The sequence below is a fragment of the Athene cunicularia genome (genome assembly GCF_003259725.1).
Source record: "Athene cunicularia isolate RWA chromosome 2 unlocalized genomic scaffold, athCun1 chr2_part1, whole genome shotgun sequence".
NCBI classification, from domain to species: Eukaryota; Metazoa; Chordata; class Aves; order Strigiformes; family Strigidae; genus Athene; species Athene cunicularia.
Genome location: NW_020799095.1, coordinates 31,247,989 through 31,264,337, shown reverse-complemented (window position 1 = coordinate 31,264,337; position 16,349 = coordinate 31,247,989). Strand labels below are relative to the sequence as shown.

General features: G+C 37.8%; 2 protein-coding genes across 2 annotated transcripts in view; both read right to left on the bottom strand.

The window, feature by feature from the left end:
• LOC113477241 (macrophage mannose receptor 1-like) overlaps positions 1-2,561 on the bottom strand; it is a 31,895-nt gene extending 29,334 nt beyond the window's left edge. The window contains exons 1-2 of the mRNA XM_026843467.1: positions 2,423-2,561; positions 546-944 (exon numbers count right to left, since the gene is read on the bottom strand). Coding sequence (XP_026699268.1) covers positions 546-944; positions 2,423-2,483 — 460 coding nt within the window. The 5' untranslated portion in view covers positions 2,484-2,561. The remainder of the gene's footprint in view (positions 1-545; positions 945-2,422) is intronic.
• Positions 2,562-6,816: 4,255 nt separating this feature from the next.
• The window catches only part of LOC113477169 (macrophage mannose receptor 1-like), a 63,262-nt gene continuing 53,729 nt past the window's right edge, over positions 6,817-16,349 (bottom strand). Inside the window, exons 26-29 of the mRNA XM_026843329.1 lie at positions 14,877-14,993; positions 12,118-12,285; positions 8,570-8,623; positions 6,817-8,198 (exon numbers count right to left, since the gene is read on the bottom strand). Coding sequence (XP_026699130.1) covers positions 7,951-8,198; positions 8,570-8,623; positions 12,118-12,285; positions 14,877-14,993 — 587 coding nt within the window. The 3' untranslated portion in view covers positions 6,817-7,950. The remainder of the gene's footprint in view (positions 8,199-8,569; positions 8,624-12,117; positions 12,286-14,876; positions 14,994-16,349) is intronic.

Sequence of the window (16,349 nt, the reverse complement as noted above, 5' to 3'; positions counted from 1 at the left end):
TTAACTGGCCCTCAGTTTTCTGTCTAAGGTTTTCTTTTCATTGCTATCTGAACTACTGTGTCAGAGGCACTCGTGTCTCAGCTTCTCCTGTTGCATACGTACTTCTGTCCTTGGATTACGTTTAGGTTCTTTTTTTTTTTTTTTTTTCCTGTATGGCTGAAGAGGTTTGGAAAGTTGATACCAGAATATTCTTATTGGTCTACATGAGAGGAAGATATATCTTAAATTTTACTTGTGACTCTGAAGGGAAGTGACCTTCATAGAATTCCTCCCATTGTTGTACAATCAGAGTCCTCATTTTACCTTATGATTATATCATAGGCCTTTGTCATTTTATTCTATCATTTGAAAGAATTCCACTTTCCAAGTTTGCAGAAATATACACAGCCATATTTGCCTTGCATTTCTACACCCTAATCATCATTAGCTCTGTTACTGATGTCACTGTAAGAAAAAGGTTGCTGCATGACAAGCAAGTAGTGGAATGCTTTGTAAATAGGTGCAGTCAAGTTACCTAGAAAAAAACATTAGTTTTCAGTACGCACCCTCATAGTGCTGAGAGCACACGCTGTCTGTAGTTCCATGTATTTTCCACCTGCTCCCTTTGCCTGATCCTTTGGACAATCTGATTTTCTTCCCCTTCCCTTTGCCATAGTTGAAAAATAAATCCTTGCCGTGAGTTGCAAGTGTGTCATTTCTACATTCCCACCACTGGAGCTCATTTGTCCTGTTACAGGATTCCAACGTGATGGCAGCCTCGTCGTCCTTGCTGAGCACTCCCAGGCACAGCTTGAGCGCCATGCTCAGCAGCTGGGTGGCAGAGACCCACCTGAACTTTTGAAACTTGTTGTGTTCATCACAAGTGGCAGTTATGACCGAGCTAGAGTTTTGAGCTTGGGCGCAGAGCTTGCTATCTTCATTATAGATTGAAAATATTCCACTATCTATAAAATAAAATCAGAATGCAAACATCTGAAGAGGGAGAAAATAAGTCAGTTACGTGTTATTTGACAGTCTGCTACAACAAAAGATTGAATATACGGAGTTCATAGAGAAAGAAATCAAGGGAGGTTAATCATCAGTATGAAAGATATTCATCAAGTAGTTCTTAAGATGCAAGTAACACAGAAGCTGAAAATACAGCTCTTTCAAGAGAAATTGTTCATCTTCACCCCCTTAAAGCACACTGTTCTCAAAATGCCATTCAAAAATGACCTTTATTAAATTTCATGAGTTGTTCAAAGTTTCACTGCTACACAGCATATTAAACAGGCTTTGATTTTGCAAGTAAAAGTACTATTTTTTTAAAGCTATTAAAAATGGTTTACATACTCAAAATTCAACCATTTTTATATTTGGCCCAGAATGACATTGTGGTTTTCAGCTCATCAAGCAATTGGGGTAATTTTTTTGTTAATTATTTTGAAATGTTTGGCAACTGTGCAAAAAGTTGTTTCTTCACAGAGTTCAACTTGTGAGTTTCTCAGGAGGGAAGCCACAACTTGCAGCATCATCACTTCCATTCTGAGCACAGTAAAGCTAAGTATCCTAAGTGCCATTAATAGTTACACTTGTAAACGGAAATGCGAGACACTGCACAACAGGGTTTTGTTTCTTAAGGCCAGCTTCAAAAAAAGGGGCATAACTTCAGCCTGGTTCAAACCTTGACCATTTTTGCAGCTCACCTTACATCCCTTAGCTGCCCTCTAAGCAACAGCAACATCATCCAAATCGCTCTGCTGTGTCATTGAGCTTTACTGCCACTCAAGGTTTTTTGCCAGGGTTGGAATAGTTAAATGGGGTTTTATAATCTCCTACATCCCAGAGTTGTCAGGGAGTGGTCAAGCATCCTTGGTGATGTTTCTCTGATGCGCTTCAGACCTGAACAAACCTGATGTAATTTCCCATGGCACAGCTCTCCTGCTGCAGCGGTTCTTTTAAGGTCCTTCCTAAAGCCATCAGCTTGGAAACAGGATTCCACTATGCAATGATCAGTGTGCCATAGTCTATATGAACTGTCTAGGAAACTCAAAGTACACGTCATCCAGTGGTTCTGTGAGTGCTGAGAGGATACTGCCCTGTACTTCTGAGCTGTTCTAAAATCTGATGGAGTAATTTCAGGTCAGCTTTTGTCTGCATTCAGATGGCTGATTTTTAGAAGTCAACACTGTCTAGGTTATGCCCATTGTCTAGGTTACGCACACATCTGTTGGCATATTTCTTTCACTCGTACACCACCTTGAAAATTGGGTTAAAGTAACAGAATGCCTGTACAGATACTGCCAAATTTAAGAGTCGAATAAAACTGTTTCAAATTATATGCTGTGACTAGAGCTAAACTCACTGTCTACCAAGGAGGACATCATGAAAGCATGAGAAAGAACTTGCAAACCTCCATACTCAGCAGAGGACAAAGACTTACCAGACGCTTGAAGAGATGTACTAAAGGAAAAGAGAAAAATCAGGAACAGGTAGAGAGCCATGCTTGAATGATTCAGTCTCTTCTCCCCTTCACTTCAAATTGATGCTGAAGACCAAATCTGTGCCTTGCAAGAAAACCCTTCTGCACTGAACCAAATTAGCAAATCCTTTTCAGCTCTTAAGACTTGACAGATACAGGGAAGTTCTGAGTTGTAAAGAAGGAACTCTATCGTGTCACATGAGTAATTTTGAAATGATACATTAATGAATAAGCTTTGCTTTCTAAGCTAGTTTCTCTACTGCATGAATGTTTTACCTTCCATGGAAATACATCTATGAGGTAACATTTTAGTGAGGATTTCTGGAGACATACCTTACAATTCATGATCATTATTTTTATGAAAATTTCCTTTACCAGAAATAAAATAAAAAGGTAAAAAAGAAGAGGAAGATTTGTCTATATCAATAAATGATGAAAAAAAGCCAGAGTTTAATAGACACCTTGCAAATCAAGTAACTATGACCCTGGAATCAGAGAGAAACAGAATTTCCATGTCTTCAGTTTCACAGAAAAGAGAAAAGCTGCAGAAAATAAGACCTGTGTTCTTCAGGAGGCACGTGTCCCTTCTTTTGCTCCATTCCTGACCATATGCAGGAGTAATGTACCCAAACTGACAGCAACAATGGAATAAATTCTGAAAAGAAATCGCACAGTTCTAGAAAGAAGAGAACATGTAACTGGAAAACAGTGGATTTTCAATTATTGTTAGAGAGAAAGACTAAACTGATAAGGAATACTGCCACATTTTTCATCCTGCTAGTCTGTGAAAGTTTACGTTCCCTGAAGTGCACAACCCTAAGGCTTCTGACAGTATTCTGATGGTCACTTTGAAAAAGATCTCTCCTTCATGACAGGTAAAATAATTAGAAACATACAGAAGGTAGGGAAGAGAAAAGGCACTACTGTGGAAGGTTTACATCCTTTTTTGCTTATGGCCTTTGAAAAAAATCACTTCCCATATATTTGGGAGAGGCTGGTTTGGGATAACTTCCCCAATATTGTATTTGCAGCAAATACTCATTAGGGTCTTTCCCTGAAAATTGCTGCTGTTGCAGGCAATAAGAACCCTGGACATCTACATGAAGATGTGAGATCCTGCTTCTATTGTTCTGACTCATACGCACATGAACATCTCACTGGATCTAGAAATGTACACAAGGAATTTGAGCAGAAGAATTACAACAGTGACAGAAAATAGTGGGACCTGAAGGCCAGCACGTACAGCCAGACCAAACCATGGAAAGAATGGGAGCCTGAGAAGGACACTGAAACCTGAGGAAAATGAGAGAAAAGAGAAGGCTGCTTCAATATAGCAGCAGATGGTCAATTACTCAGTAAATTCTGATGCATATGCAAAGATGGCTGCCCTGAGTCTGGAGTAAAGCATTCTGGTAATCCCCAACATGGGGACTGCTTAACTCTGCAATCTCAACTTTGCAACTTCCCTTGCTTCCTTGTTCAGGAGCTCCAGATGTGCAGATGGAAAAAACATTCTTATTTATTATTTAGGCAGGAGTAATGTAATATGTTGTGGTTCCGCTGTATACAATATCTTGGCATCTCCAAAGCTACCAGGAGGCAACAAGTACAATGACAACAGGGGAAAAGAAACTAGTTCTGCTCTGAAGAAAGATCGGTGTTTGGTGAAGGACTGTTACCAATGATCTGCCACGAGAGGCTGAAAAAGGATAAAACATATTAAGGTTAGCTTCACCTCAGAGTTTGTATGTTTGTCTGAGCAGACCTCATTGCAGCCCATAAAGCGGTAAAGAAAATCAGAAGATTGCAAAGATGCACTACAGCATCTTTTACTTGGCAAAGCACAGACTGACGTTTTAGAAGTTGCGAGGAAGAAAGGCTGCTGGGTTTTGTGTTGAGTCAGCATTGTTCCTTCAGCAATATCCCAGGCAGGAAGTTACATTCACAGTGTGCAGATTCACCACCTTATCTCTGAAGTCTGAACTCTTCTGGAGAAAAAGGGGAAATGAAAATTAAGCACAAGGGTATCAAGAAACATAGCAACGTGCAAAGACACAAACCTTTACACGCTATCAAATATTGACATCAAGTCACTCCTCAGCTGCCCACAGAAATGCATGGGTGGGTCCATCCAGGTTCAAGCAGATGCTTCCCTACAGAAGTTAAATAATTCATTTTCAGAAAACACTGTATTAAAATCTGAAAGGAAATTGTGCTACAACTTCATATAAGATAGTCTTCTGTAACTTGATATAAGATTTCAACCCAGAATACCCACATACAACACAATCGCAGTTTCCAACTGAAAAAGGTCTTTAAAAAGGAAGACATGCTCTAAATGTCAGTAGAAGCATTCTAGCCTAAAAAAAAAACAAACAAAAAACAAAAAACAAAAAAAAACACAAACCAAACAACCAAAACACCAGAGAGTGAGCATTTCCATTTCTCTAGACAGCCTCCAAACATACTGAAAGAGCAACATAAGGCACCTTGCAATTTCATGCTATATTTCCATGCTACGTAATCAATCTTTCATTTATCTAAACTGCCAAGTTCAAACATAAGCGATTGTGGCATAATCAGAGAATTATGGATATGAATTATTAGTGATCAGTTTAAAATTTTCTTTGCTTTTCTATCCATCATTAATGTTTCTTGTTTATCAATAAATTATTTTCCTTGGTTTTACAGCAAGAATATTTCAGAAAAACAGATCCCAATTCCTCTGTGAATGTATATTTATGCAATACAGAGCCTGAAACCTCTCCTAAGTAGTGGCACTACTTAGTTCAGGAGACAAAATAAGTGATCACAGGAGCAACAGGGCAATTCTAAGGCAACTGACCGATCCCAATAGGAATAGCATCCAGTAGCAGAAAAACTGGTGAAGGATCAGAATACTTTAAGTAACAATATTGAATCCATACGAATATGAATCTTTTCCAAGACGACACACTGTTTTTTTTCAGTCAAATAGAGCAACATGGATAATTTCCCCAGCCAAATCTTTGAAACTATTTTGATGCCTTCTATTTAATCTTATATTAATTAGATATTGTTTAAAGTGTTTAAGCTTGTTCATTTCTCTACCTTCCATTCAGAAATTCCTATTAGGGTTTGTATATAAAGTATCAGTGCTCATCTTCAGCTTACTACATGGAACTGTAATGATATGCTGGGCTGTAAATGCCACTGTTTCCAAGTTTGCTCTCTTTAATGGGAAATTTGTTTCAATTCCATTACATTGAAATGCAAGTGACAGTAAATCATGTAGCTTAAATTTTAACTCCTCTTCTCAAAATCTTTCTTTTTCACCCAGGCTCCTTCTAAAATGAGCAGGCCAAGTAGATCCATCTTCAGAGAAGAATATCTGATCTGGAACCTCCTCTGTTTTTTCTGAATCCATTTGGACAGGAGAGCAGAACAGAAGCAGCTACACCTACTACCAGCTGTTAACTAGCATGACATTTTTAAATTCTCTTCAACCCAAAGGTAATGCTGGATTTCAGGCTGTATAAACTGGTGAATGACTATCCAGGATCCAGTAGCCAGATTCTCTCTCTGACACTTTTTAGCTGTAGAGATGTACCTGGTAAGTATGGCAAAGCACCAGAAATGAGACATTCCCTCAATCTTTCTTTTCTTTACAATCATACATTTGCATACATACATGTGATGCAATGTTATCTGGAAGAATCTCTTGGTGTGCAGATACTGCCTTAAGATGGTGCAGGGCCCAGAACAGAACTGAACTTTTGGGTAGAGACTGTATCTGTTTGGTGTTTGCCCAACAGCCAGTGCATTCAGGCTGGGATTCCAACCAGCACCTCTTGACCTTTCACTGTCCCTTTCACACACCTTTCCATCTGGCACCACTTCTCCATATAAGTGAAACGATGTTGTCCTTAACATCATTAGTCAGTCAGGAGGTTTCTGGCACATAAGCCACATCAGGTGACATGAAGAATCATTAGTTACTACTCCTTGAAACAGCATTCTCAAATAACTGTGAATTAAAAATGGAAACAGTAATAGGAACAGAGGCAAGGAAATAACTTAGAGAAAGGGAGCAGAGCCAGAGAAAAGGTGTTCCAGGACAAATTTACCCATCTTACCTACATTTGTATGTAATTCAAGATTTTTACTAAATCACTCAGCTGACATTTTTGTCTTGGTTTTAAGCAATCCCAGGACAGATTCAGGAAAATATGGTCAATATATTACTTGATTGCAACTTTGGATGGAATGTCGCCATGGTTCTATCATCTCCTTTTCACCTTTATCCTGTTACAGAGTCCTATACAGACAAGACTATAAAATGAAAAAAACTATTTAAAAAATCAAAGCTAGTTACTGTTTATTTCACAAAACAAAATCTGAAACCACAAATCTTGCAAGCCTTTGTATGCAAGTGAGGCATCATGCATGATTCATATTTTCCAAGATTTACAAAAGTTAAGAATAGAAATTCCAGATCGGGGAATCTAAGATTTCCATAAATGATAACTGATCTAGCCATTTTAGAAAGGAAATAGAATCAGTAGTAGCTAATACATCGGTAAAGCTAAATTGTTCCTGACTTCCAGCACACACCCCACTAACCTATGCTACTTACTGAGAGGTTGTGGGAGAGCAGTATCAACATGTGACCACAGTAACAGCTCTCCAGTACTCATAAACTTTCAGAACATGTATAGGTAATGTTCCTCCCCCTCCTCAGTATCTGTTGTCCTGATAAGAAGGAAGTTTTGCCATGACCTTCATCACCTCTCCCAGACAAACCCAGCTGAGGTCAGCCAGAACACTGGCAGTTAACACCAACCACACTTCTCCATTCCAGAGGCCTGCCCCCAGATTTTATCTGATTAAATTCTAGAACAAATAAACTACAAGAACTACATATTTGGTTCTATGTGCTGCATGAAATTGTGGGCACTGAAATTATAATGTAAAAAGATATTTTCCCCATGTGGTTCAAAGAAGATGTGCCTAAATACAGATTCGTCATCTAGCAACTACCCCTGTAGTTAAGTCCTTAGGAATACTTGAAAGATGGTAGAATTAGAGAGATGTTTGCTGAATAGCTTGGAGAATCTGCATTAGCATGGTTTGAAATACATCTGGTGCAGAAATTTCAAATCTTGGAAGCCTTCTCAAGTGGATCTATCTACATTTTACTTCCTTTATTGCATCAGTTTCTATTGTTCCATTAAATAATTAGTTAATATTATCTCTTTTCTTAAGACCCACACTCACATGTGTGGGTCAATATATTGTGAGATCTGAAATCTTGCACATTATACAATGGTTACAAAACAAAATAACTGCTGTATATAACATTACTCACACACTGAAACTGGCTAATACAGTATTTGCACATGAGAAAAGAGTTTTGGCTTAATCCTAATTGCATAATTTTATTAAAACAAGGCACATTTTATTACATTACATTTTACATTACATATTACATTACATTTTATTTTATTACATTACAATGTCGCATGTTCATTCTGTTCTATGTTGGTCACAAGATCCTTTGTGTCACTAGTTCCAGGAACTGCATCACTATTGAAATACAAATTGTTCTCAAAGCTGTCATTTGCTGGCAAGCGATTCTTTCTTCTTTTGTAGAAGAGATAGCCTGCAAGGCCACTTCCAACTAGGATGAGCACAACAATAACTACAATTCCTGTTTTACTGTGGCTCAGAGTGGAAGACTTCTCATCCTTCGTCATTGCTGAAAACAAACGCAAAGAAATTAAACTCTTTATCTGATTGCTGAAAACAATTTCTTTAGAAAGTATGATGTTTTAAGCAAAAATGTTCCATTTGTTTCAAAATAATGGGATATAGGTAGCAACATAAAATTAATTTATTTAAAAACATTAACATTGTATGTTATACTACAAATTATTATTTTTTTACATCTACATTTGAACACTGAATGGAGTATATTGTATTTTACTAGGAAATAATATGCTCCCAGGAAATAGATTGGGTACTCAGGTATATCAGAAAATGTAGGAGACATAATACAGAACATTATTTGTTCTGTTTATGATCTTACATCGGAATAGTTTTTGACTACTTGAAAGACAATATTCTTACCTTTTGTAGGCATTTCAGCTGGTGGCATTTCAGCTGCTGGTGGTATTTCAGTTGCTGGCATTTCAAAATATTGATAAAGAATTGTGTTATTATATTATTCTGTTATTTACTTCTATATTATTTATTACTTATTTCTATCCTTGGAACTTACTGAAAATCATATTCATATCCATACAAAGCTATATACACCTATCAAAGGTCACAGCACAATGGTTTACTGTATTCTGGTCTCATATGTAGCTATTTACATAAAGCAGCAGAAAAAAAGAAAAATCAAAGAGCTCTATGGACACACATCCTGACATCAGTGTAAAACCACAAGAAAATCTACACTGTATCTTCAGGACAGAAATGCTCAAACATAATCCTCACTATAATTACAAAATCTTGCAGTACTTGTTATCTTATATAAACATACCAAATGTAATAAATTTGGTTTGCCAAGATACATTAATGGCCTGTCTATACAGACAATTGAAATCACTCATGAACTCCAAAGTGTCTTAACACTTATCACATCCAAACGAAAATGTTTGTAGCTCATTTAAAATTCAGTATCTGGACCATGAAATCTGACTTGCTGAGAAAACTGGGTCACGATTTCAGATGAAGATCTGTATTTTGCCACATGGACATAAAATCAGTTTATAACTAAATCTTGAATTAATGCATCCTGTTTCATTCTGAAAAAGGTGAGCCCAGGAAGTTAAAGTATTTTTATCAATTCCCTCTTACATTGTCTGATTTCATTAATAATCCAACAATCTCGACTTTCAAAGATTTTCTAGAACTCTGCTGGAGTGCCTGTTAGCCTAGCGAGTTTTAAGTTTAAAGACAAACATTACTCTATATTTAGCTCTTCAGAGTGAAACTTGGCACGATTGGTTGGATGTTTCCAAGAGTTTCTATCAAGAAAAGTACCTGTTAACACTGTTGAAATAAAAAAGCAGTTTACATTGTATCAACATGTAAATCTATGGAAAAGAGGGAAACCAGGAGCTTTCTGTATTTGCACCTTTTTGAAGTGCTTTCCAGAGACACTGCATGTTTGCTACATTACATGTTGTGTCCAGTTCTGGACTCCCCAGTATGAGAGGGAGAGAGAGAGCTACTGGAAGGAGTCTAGCAAAGGCCACTAAGATGCTGAAGGGACTGGAGCATCTCTTAGATGAGGAAAGAATGTGTGACCAACATCTCTTACTCTAAGAGATGTGGAACTGTTTCACCTAGAAGAGAAGGTTCACAGGGGATCTTATCAATGTATACAAGTGTTTGAAAGGAGAGTGTAAAGATGACAGAGCCAGGCTCTTCTCAGTGGTGCCCAGTGACAGGACCAGAGGCAGTGGGCACAAACTGAAATACAAGAGGTTCCCTCTGAACATCAGGAAACACGTTTTCACTGTGAGGATGACAGAGCACTGGCACAGGTTGTCCAGCGAGGTTGTGGAGTCTCCACCCTTGGAGATATTCGAAAGCCATCTGGACATAGTCCTGAGCAACTGGCTCTAGGTGGCCCTGCTTGAACAGGGGGTTGGACCAGGTGACCTCCAGAGGTGCCTTCCACCCTCAGCCACTCTGTGATTCTGTGAAGATAATGCTACCTTATGCCCAAAAGCACAGTGTAAAAAGCAGTCTCAGAAATGTAGCAAGGACTAGGAGGAAATAATTTACACTATGCAAATTTGGAAAATAACCCTCTCACTACATTGCTTCATTTGACTGGAAATCTTTTGGAATATAATAACCTAGACACTTTTTCCTTGTTCCTCACCAAAAATTTTTGACTGACCAAGTTTGGTATAGCACTGATCAGGCATATCGTGCACATCACTGTTGAGTTTTGGTACAAGCAGTATATTTAGGGATATGAATCTGCTATTCCTGAAATGTGAGAGTGAGATACCATGAAAAAAATATACCTAGTCACTATTTGTAGCACAATCACCTAGCACCTGTTGAACTGCTGAACTGTCCTTTAGAGTACCTCCTTACTTATGAAATAAAGTTAGATTATTTATGGAATAAACCTGCCACAGAATTTCAAATTACTAGGGTAAAAATTACCTCAATAAATTGAACAGAAAATAGCATCTATTCTACAGGAAGACTTCAGTCACAGTTATGCATTTGCAGCCTCTTCAGAAAACAGCAAACATAACAAGTCATAGCAAGCACAACTAAGTAAAATCATGCTTCTAGCACCCCATTTATTAGCCTATAGCTATTTAATTCTGCAAATGAAGCATTATCACAGGTTTGCAAAACTGTGACAAGCCAAGATACATTTCTACAACAGTGTAGGTCTCAGTTGTGTCTTGCTCTTAAGTGAGCAACTATATAGTCCTTGCATTGACACTGGCATTTGGCTGATTCCATGGCATTCCAATTCACGAGGAGCTGGCTGAAGTTAATCCTAGAAAAAGAAACTATAGCTTTCTTCTGTTTCAGCTCCTTGAAATGGCTCAGCATGAAAACAGGTTAATGCCAGTACCAGCACAAACAGGTGAGTTGAATGGTCAAAAAGGAAGGGTGGCCATTGATTTTAGCACTTGTTACCTACATCTATGACTATTCTAGATAGAGAATGAAAATAAAGTGCCTTTTTGTTTGTCAATCACAGTGTGAAAAGACAGGCAAGTAGACTCTGAATGGATGGTTATATCTGACAGTTCTGCAATATTTCCTGTAGAAGATACAGTCATCATTACGAGCAACTGAGTAAGTAAGAATAATTTTGCATGAGAGCAAATTTATAGAAAGGATAGCAGAATTTCATTTCCAGTCTTGTAGAGGAAGTGAGCATATTTCAGCTACTACATGCATTTCACTCTTCTCCGTAAACATTAGTAAGATATTCTGATATTGCAATACATGCTGGAAGAAATTCTTAGGATGACTTTTAGGAACATATATACACTAGATGTCCTTACTGTCAAATTTGCACATTCAATTATTTCAGGACACTTTCAGTTTAGCACATTCAGACTATTCTATTTGCTTTGCTTTTCATTCATTCATCTTCTCAAACCAGGAGAACACAGAGACACAATGTCCAAAACTGTTCATTAGTCCACAATTCATAAATAATTCACAGAAACACTACTTCATACTCAGAAAATGCATGCACATGAGACTGCCAGAGGGAAATAAGCAGAGGGTAACTCCCTGGGCTGAGCAGAGGGGATACCCTAAGGAGTGTATTTTCAAATAGATGAGACAAATCTGTGTGTGCAAGGCACAGAACTAACATTGTGAGTAGTTAACGATTACTGATACAGAACAAACTTGTTAAGTGTATAAACTAAGTACAGTTAAGATAGAAACAACATCTTTTAAAAATTATTCTGAAGGGACTTGAGCACTGGTCAGAACTTCTACTTAATGACAAGAATTACTCTATCTTTCTGTTGGCATGCAAATATACATCTCTGGGAATTTATAAAACTGCAAAACACCCAGCTAAAATGCACTGTAAGTCATCTACTAATGACATCTACTAGCACAGAAGCAGCATACTCCATACATAAGTTCATAAATATATCACTTACTTTTTGGCTTTTTACAAACGTAGCCTTTGTAGGAAGAGCAATAGATATTATTCCAGTACCCAGAGTTTGCGTACATTTCAACGCAGTGCTCATTTTGTTGAGGGGAAGGTTCTCCTACATTCCAGTTGACAAAATTCACTGCAGTGTTGTCTAGCCACAGCCATTCTCCTAATTGGAAAAACATGGAATATGGAAAAGCAAGAGAGTATTCATTTCCATCTTGACACCTGCTTCACATTTACTGCCTTCCTGAGAAATCTACTTGTGGCCACTCTTGAAGACAGGCCACTAGACTATTTAGATTGTTGGGCTGACACATCCTGCTGCCCTTAAGTTTTCATGCAAATGGTACAACATCAATTTTTGGAAAATGGCAGCCCAATCTGGCTTATGTTGTTACAGAGGCAAGAAAGTTTAAAGAATTATCTCCCACAATTTATTGCAATGGTGCAGTGTCAACTGTTTATTCAGTTTATAGAAATTACTAATGTCAAAACATAATTTATCTTCACCAGAATGCCCTTCATTTCAATAATTTTTAGGGAGGTTTTGTATTACTCTTTTCAAAGCCCCCAGGGAAGTTTTTCTAAGTCCAATTTTATTCCATTTGTTTTTCTGTTTCTGCTCCTTTCCACTGACTTTACACACACAATTTTCCTGTTTAAAGATCTGCATCAAAATCTTGTGGTCACTGTTGTTCAACTATGCTGGAACTTTCTGTCTCTTCCTTCCTGTTCGTTTATTTTTTTTCTTTTCTTTTAATAGTATTATTTATTTAGAATAAATGTGCCCCTTGTGACGCTTAAATTGTACTCAAACAAGCAAATTCTTAGACTCAGCATGAAAGCTGTTTTGTTTTCTTATAAATTTTTCATATTTTGCCTCTTCTTTTTTTTGTTTTTTTTTTTTAAAATACCTGCCACCCTTTGTGTCAGAGCATGCCATCTGGATACAAATGCTTTTCCAACAATATGAAGTTTAATTATGCAGTTATGCTGAAATGACTATAATCACTATCTAGTATTATGACAGTATTATGAAACATCTCTTGTGTTTATGATTACTGTAAGAACTGTATTGTTCTGCACCTGCTCTAGAACCCCTTTAAAATACATTTTAGGTGTCAATTAATGACACATGATTAAACCTCAGCTTTTATTTATGTGTTATCGATATAAATCATTACTCTCCTCAAATTCTTTCCTCCTCTACTGAAAACTTCCCCTTTTCCTGGTTAAAATTCAACTAATATATAATTGAATACTTGTCTTCTCCCCAGCTAGTTTGTTACTGAAGTGGTTGAGTAGGGAATTATAAAATAACCTCTCCAAAACTCGTGAAAACCCCACCCCAATTAACCTGAACAATTCTGCAGTCCTGCCTCTGACATTGTTATACTGGAGCTTTTATCCTGAACACCACAAGACTGAAGAAACTTTTAGGTCTATCATAAAACCAGAAATATCTATTTAATCAAATCCTAATTGTATTAATGGAAAAGCAATAATCAGCAAATTTAAGATTTAATTAAAGCAGCCTATTGCCTGTTCTCTCTTACCTTACCTTCCTCACAGTGAGGCAGAAAATAGAAAAACTTGTGATACACTATTCCAAAGACACAAACAATTCCAACTTCAAAGTGAAGGTGTTTTGAGGGCCAACTGTAACTAAAGATGGGTGACTGATCATTCTGCAATGGTGATTCCAAAGACTAGAGGTGATGTTAGCCACATTATTCCCTAGCTTAAAAATTGGAGTATCTCCATGACAGGCACTTCAGCCCAGGGCCTCTCCATGTTGAGAAGGATCATTTGACTTTGGCTCAACTCCCAACACAGTCCTGTCTGTACTTTCACAGAATCACGGAATTGTCTAGGTTGGAAAAGACCTTGAAGATCATCCAGTCCAACCATCAACCCAACATTACCAGTTCCCAACTACACCATATCCCTCAGCACTAAGTCAGCTCTACTCTTAAACCCCTCCAGGGATGGGGACTCCACCACCTCCCTGGACAGCCCACTCCAACACCTAACAACCCATTCTGTAAAGAATTATAATTAAAATGGCTTCGATGAGGAAAAAAAATGAAGACTGGGGAGTGAAATAAGTCTATGCAGACATCCATCTGTGTAATTTGATTTGTAATCTGTATGAAGAAAAAGCTGGGGGGGTGGGGTTTTTTTTGTTTGTTTGTTAGGTTTGTTTTTTTGGGTTTTTTTGTGGTGGTCAGACATTCTGGAGTAGTATTTTAGTAGCAAATAGATTAAGTATTAGAAGTCTTCTTCTAGAAACCTAACAACTGCTGAGACTCTAGTTAGATTTAGAACACAGTGCAATGAGCCCAGTTCCTATCAAGTAATTAGTGAACACAGATACTTGTCATCCTGCTTTAAAAAAAAAGCAACAAAGAGCAATCACATAGCTTATATTCCAGGAGCTGGTCCATCATATGTGGTTTTTTTAAAAGAACCACGACAATGTCCATCTTTCATTCTGTTGCCTCTGTTGTGCCTTTGTGGTGAAATGTTTTTTGTTTGTTTTAAAATGAACTTTCTGTGCCTGGTCTTTCTGTTATATACTACTGGTTATTGCTTCATAACAACTGACCAGCTTCCCCTATGATGATAAAATATTGCTTTTTCTAATTTCACTGTTTATGTATTACAGAAGTATAATGTGAAATTTTCAACACCCATGTCAAACAGCTTATGACAATTATTCACCAAACAAAAAGATGCCAAAAGTGAATAAATTACCATCCACATTTCTGTACATTCCTGTCCAAAAAGTTGATGTTTTCCCTTCAAGTGGTTCAATGGTGTTTGCCAGAAAGTTGGCTTCAGCTGAATCTTCAACTGATACCAAAGAGGCACCTGGAAGGCACAGAGAAAAAATACTCTCTTAGAGACCTAAGTTTCACACTGTAAAGCATTCTCATTGTCCTGTCAAATGTCAGTCTTATTTTTGCTAGTGATTATCTGTGCCAAATTCCAAACAAAGTTTGAAGTTCAAAACAGAAACTAATTTTGGGTAATAATTTAGGAGGGACTCCAGCATTGTTCCTGATGTATTTCTTACCATTTCCACGACACTGCACTAGCATTTTGTTTGTTTCCTCATCCACTAGGAAATAGCAACATAGCTGAACAACAGCTCTAGGCAAAATACAACAGGCCAACATGGTAACCAGCATCAATTTCTACTGATGTGTTACTATTTTTAAAAAACCCCAAAACACTCTGAAAAAAATTAAAAGTTTGTAGTAAAAAGTATGTATAACTTGTCTGTGCACAATATAACTTCACACATTAATGACTACAAGTTTTCTGAGCCTCTGTACAGCTCATGTATAGCACAGACTTTGCTGGCTTTCTGAAACACAGTCCTTAGTGTAACTCTTTAACCAGGTCTTATTTATTTTCCTACATTCCCTTTGTAGCCATCAGAGAAAGAAAGATCATCTCGGTCATCTGTAACATGTAACACTAGGCATTCTGACATGACTCATTCTGAAGGATGCTCTAGCAAAGTCACGAAGTCACAGCATGGAGCCAGCAGACAGAATGAGCGACATGACTTCGTGTGATGTGGCATTAAACACCGGAGAAAGTGCATCTCCAGTTCTCTTTAGTGTGGGGCTAGAACACAGTCAGTAGGTGTGGAGCAACATCTGTGTTTGGCACTTGGTTGTTTTGATTTGGCTGTTCAATTTTTGGTGGTATTTTTTCTCAGGTAAGGAAGGCACAGTTACAGAGACTGAAAATACAAAAGTCATTTGAATCACTACTGATAAATTCTACTACGGTTCAGAAGTCTACTATGGGTAAGATATAATTAGAAAGTGCCCAACTGCACACAAAACCCAGAGTGCAAGCAAGGACAGCAAAATAGAAGAGAACATGGAACGTTCCTCTTTTTTTTTCACTGTAGTCTTTATATTTTTTTATTTGTTCCTCTTTTGCTGAATGGTATCAGATGTTTGGTTACTGTTAGGTTATGTGATAAAAAGCTTCACTGCACATCCAAAACAGAGCAGAGAAGACAATGGCAGGTGGGGGACCCATTCCCTGGCTACTCCCAGGCCTGTCACAGGAGCCATCAGCCCATCAATGGCCAATCTCCACAAGCCCAGAGGAGCAAAGAGACACTATGGCAGGGGAAGAACCCAAATTGTGGACTCAGAGGGTGGGACATCCTTCTCAGGCCCCTCCTAGGGCTGCCAAGGACAT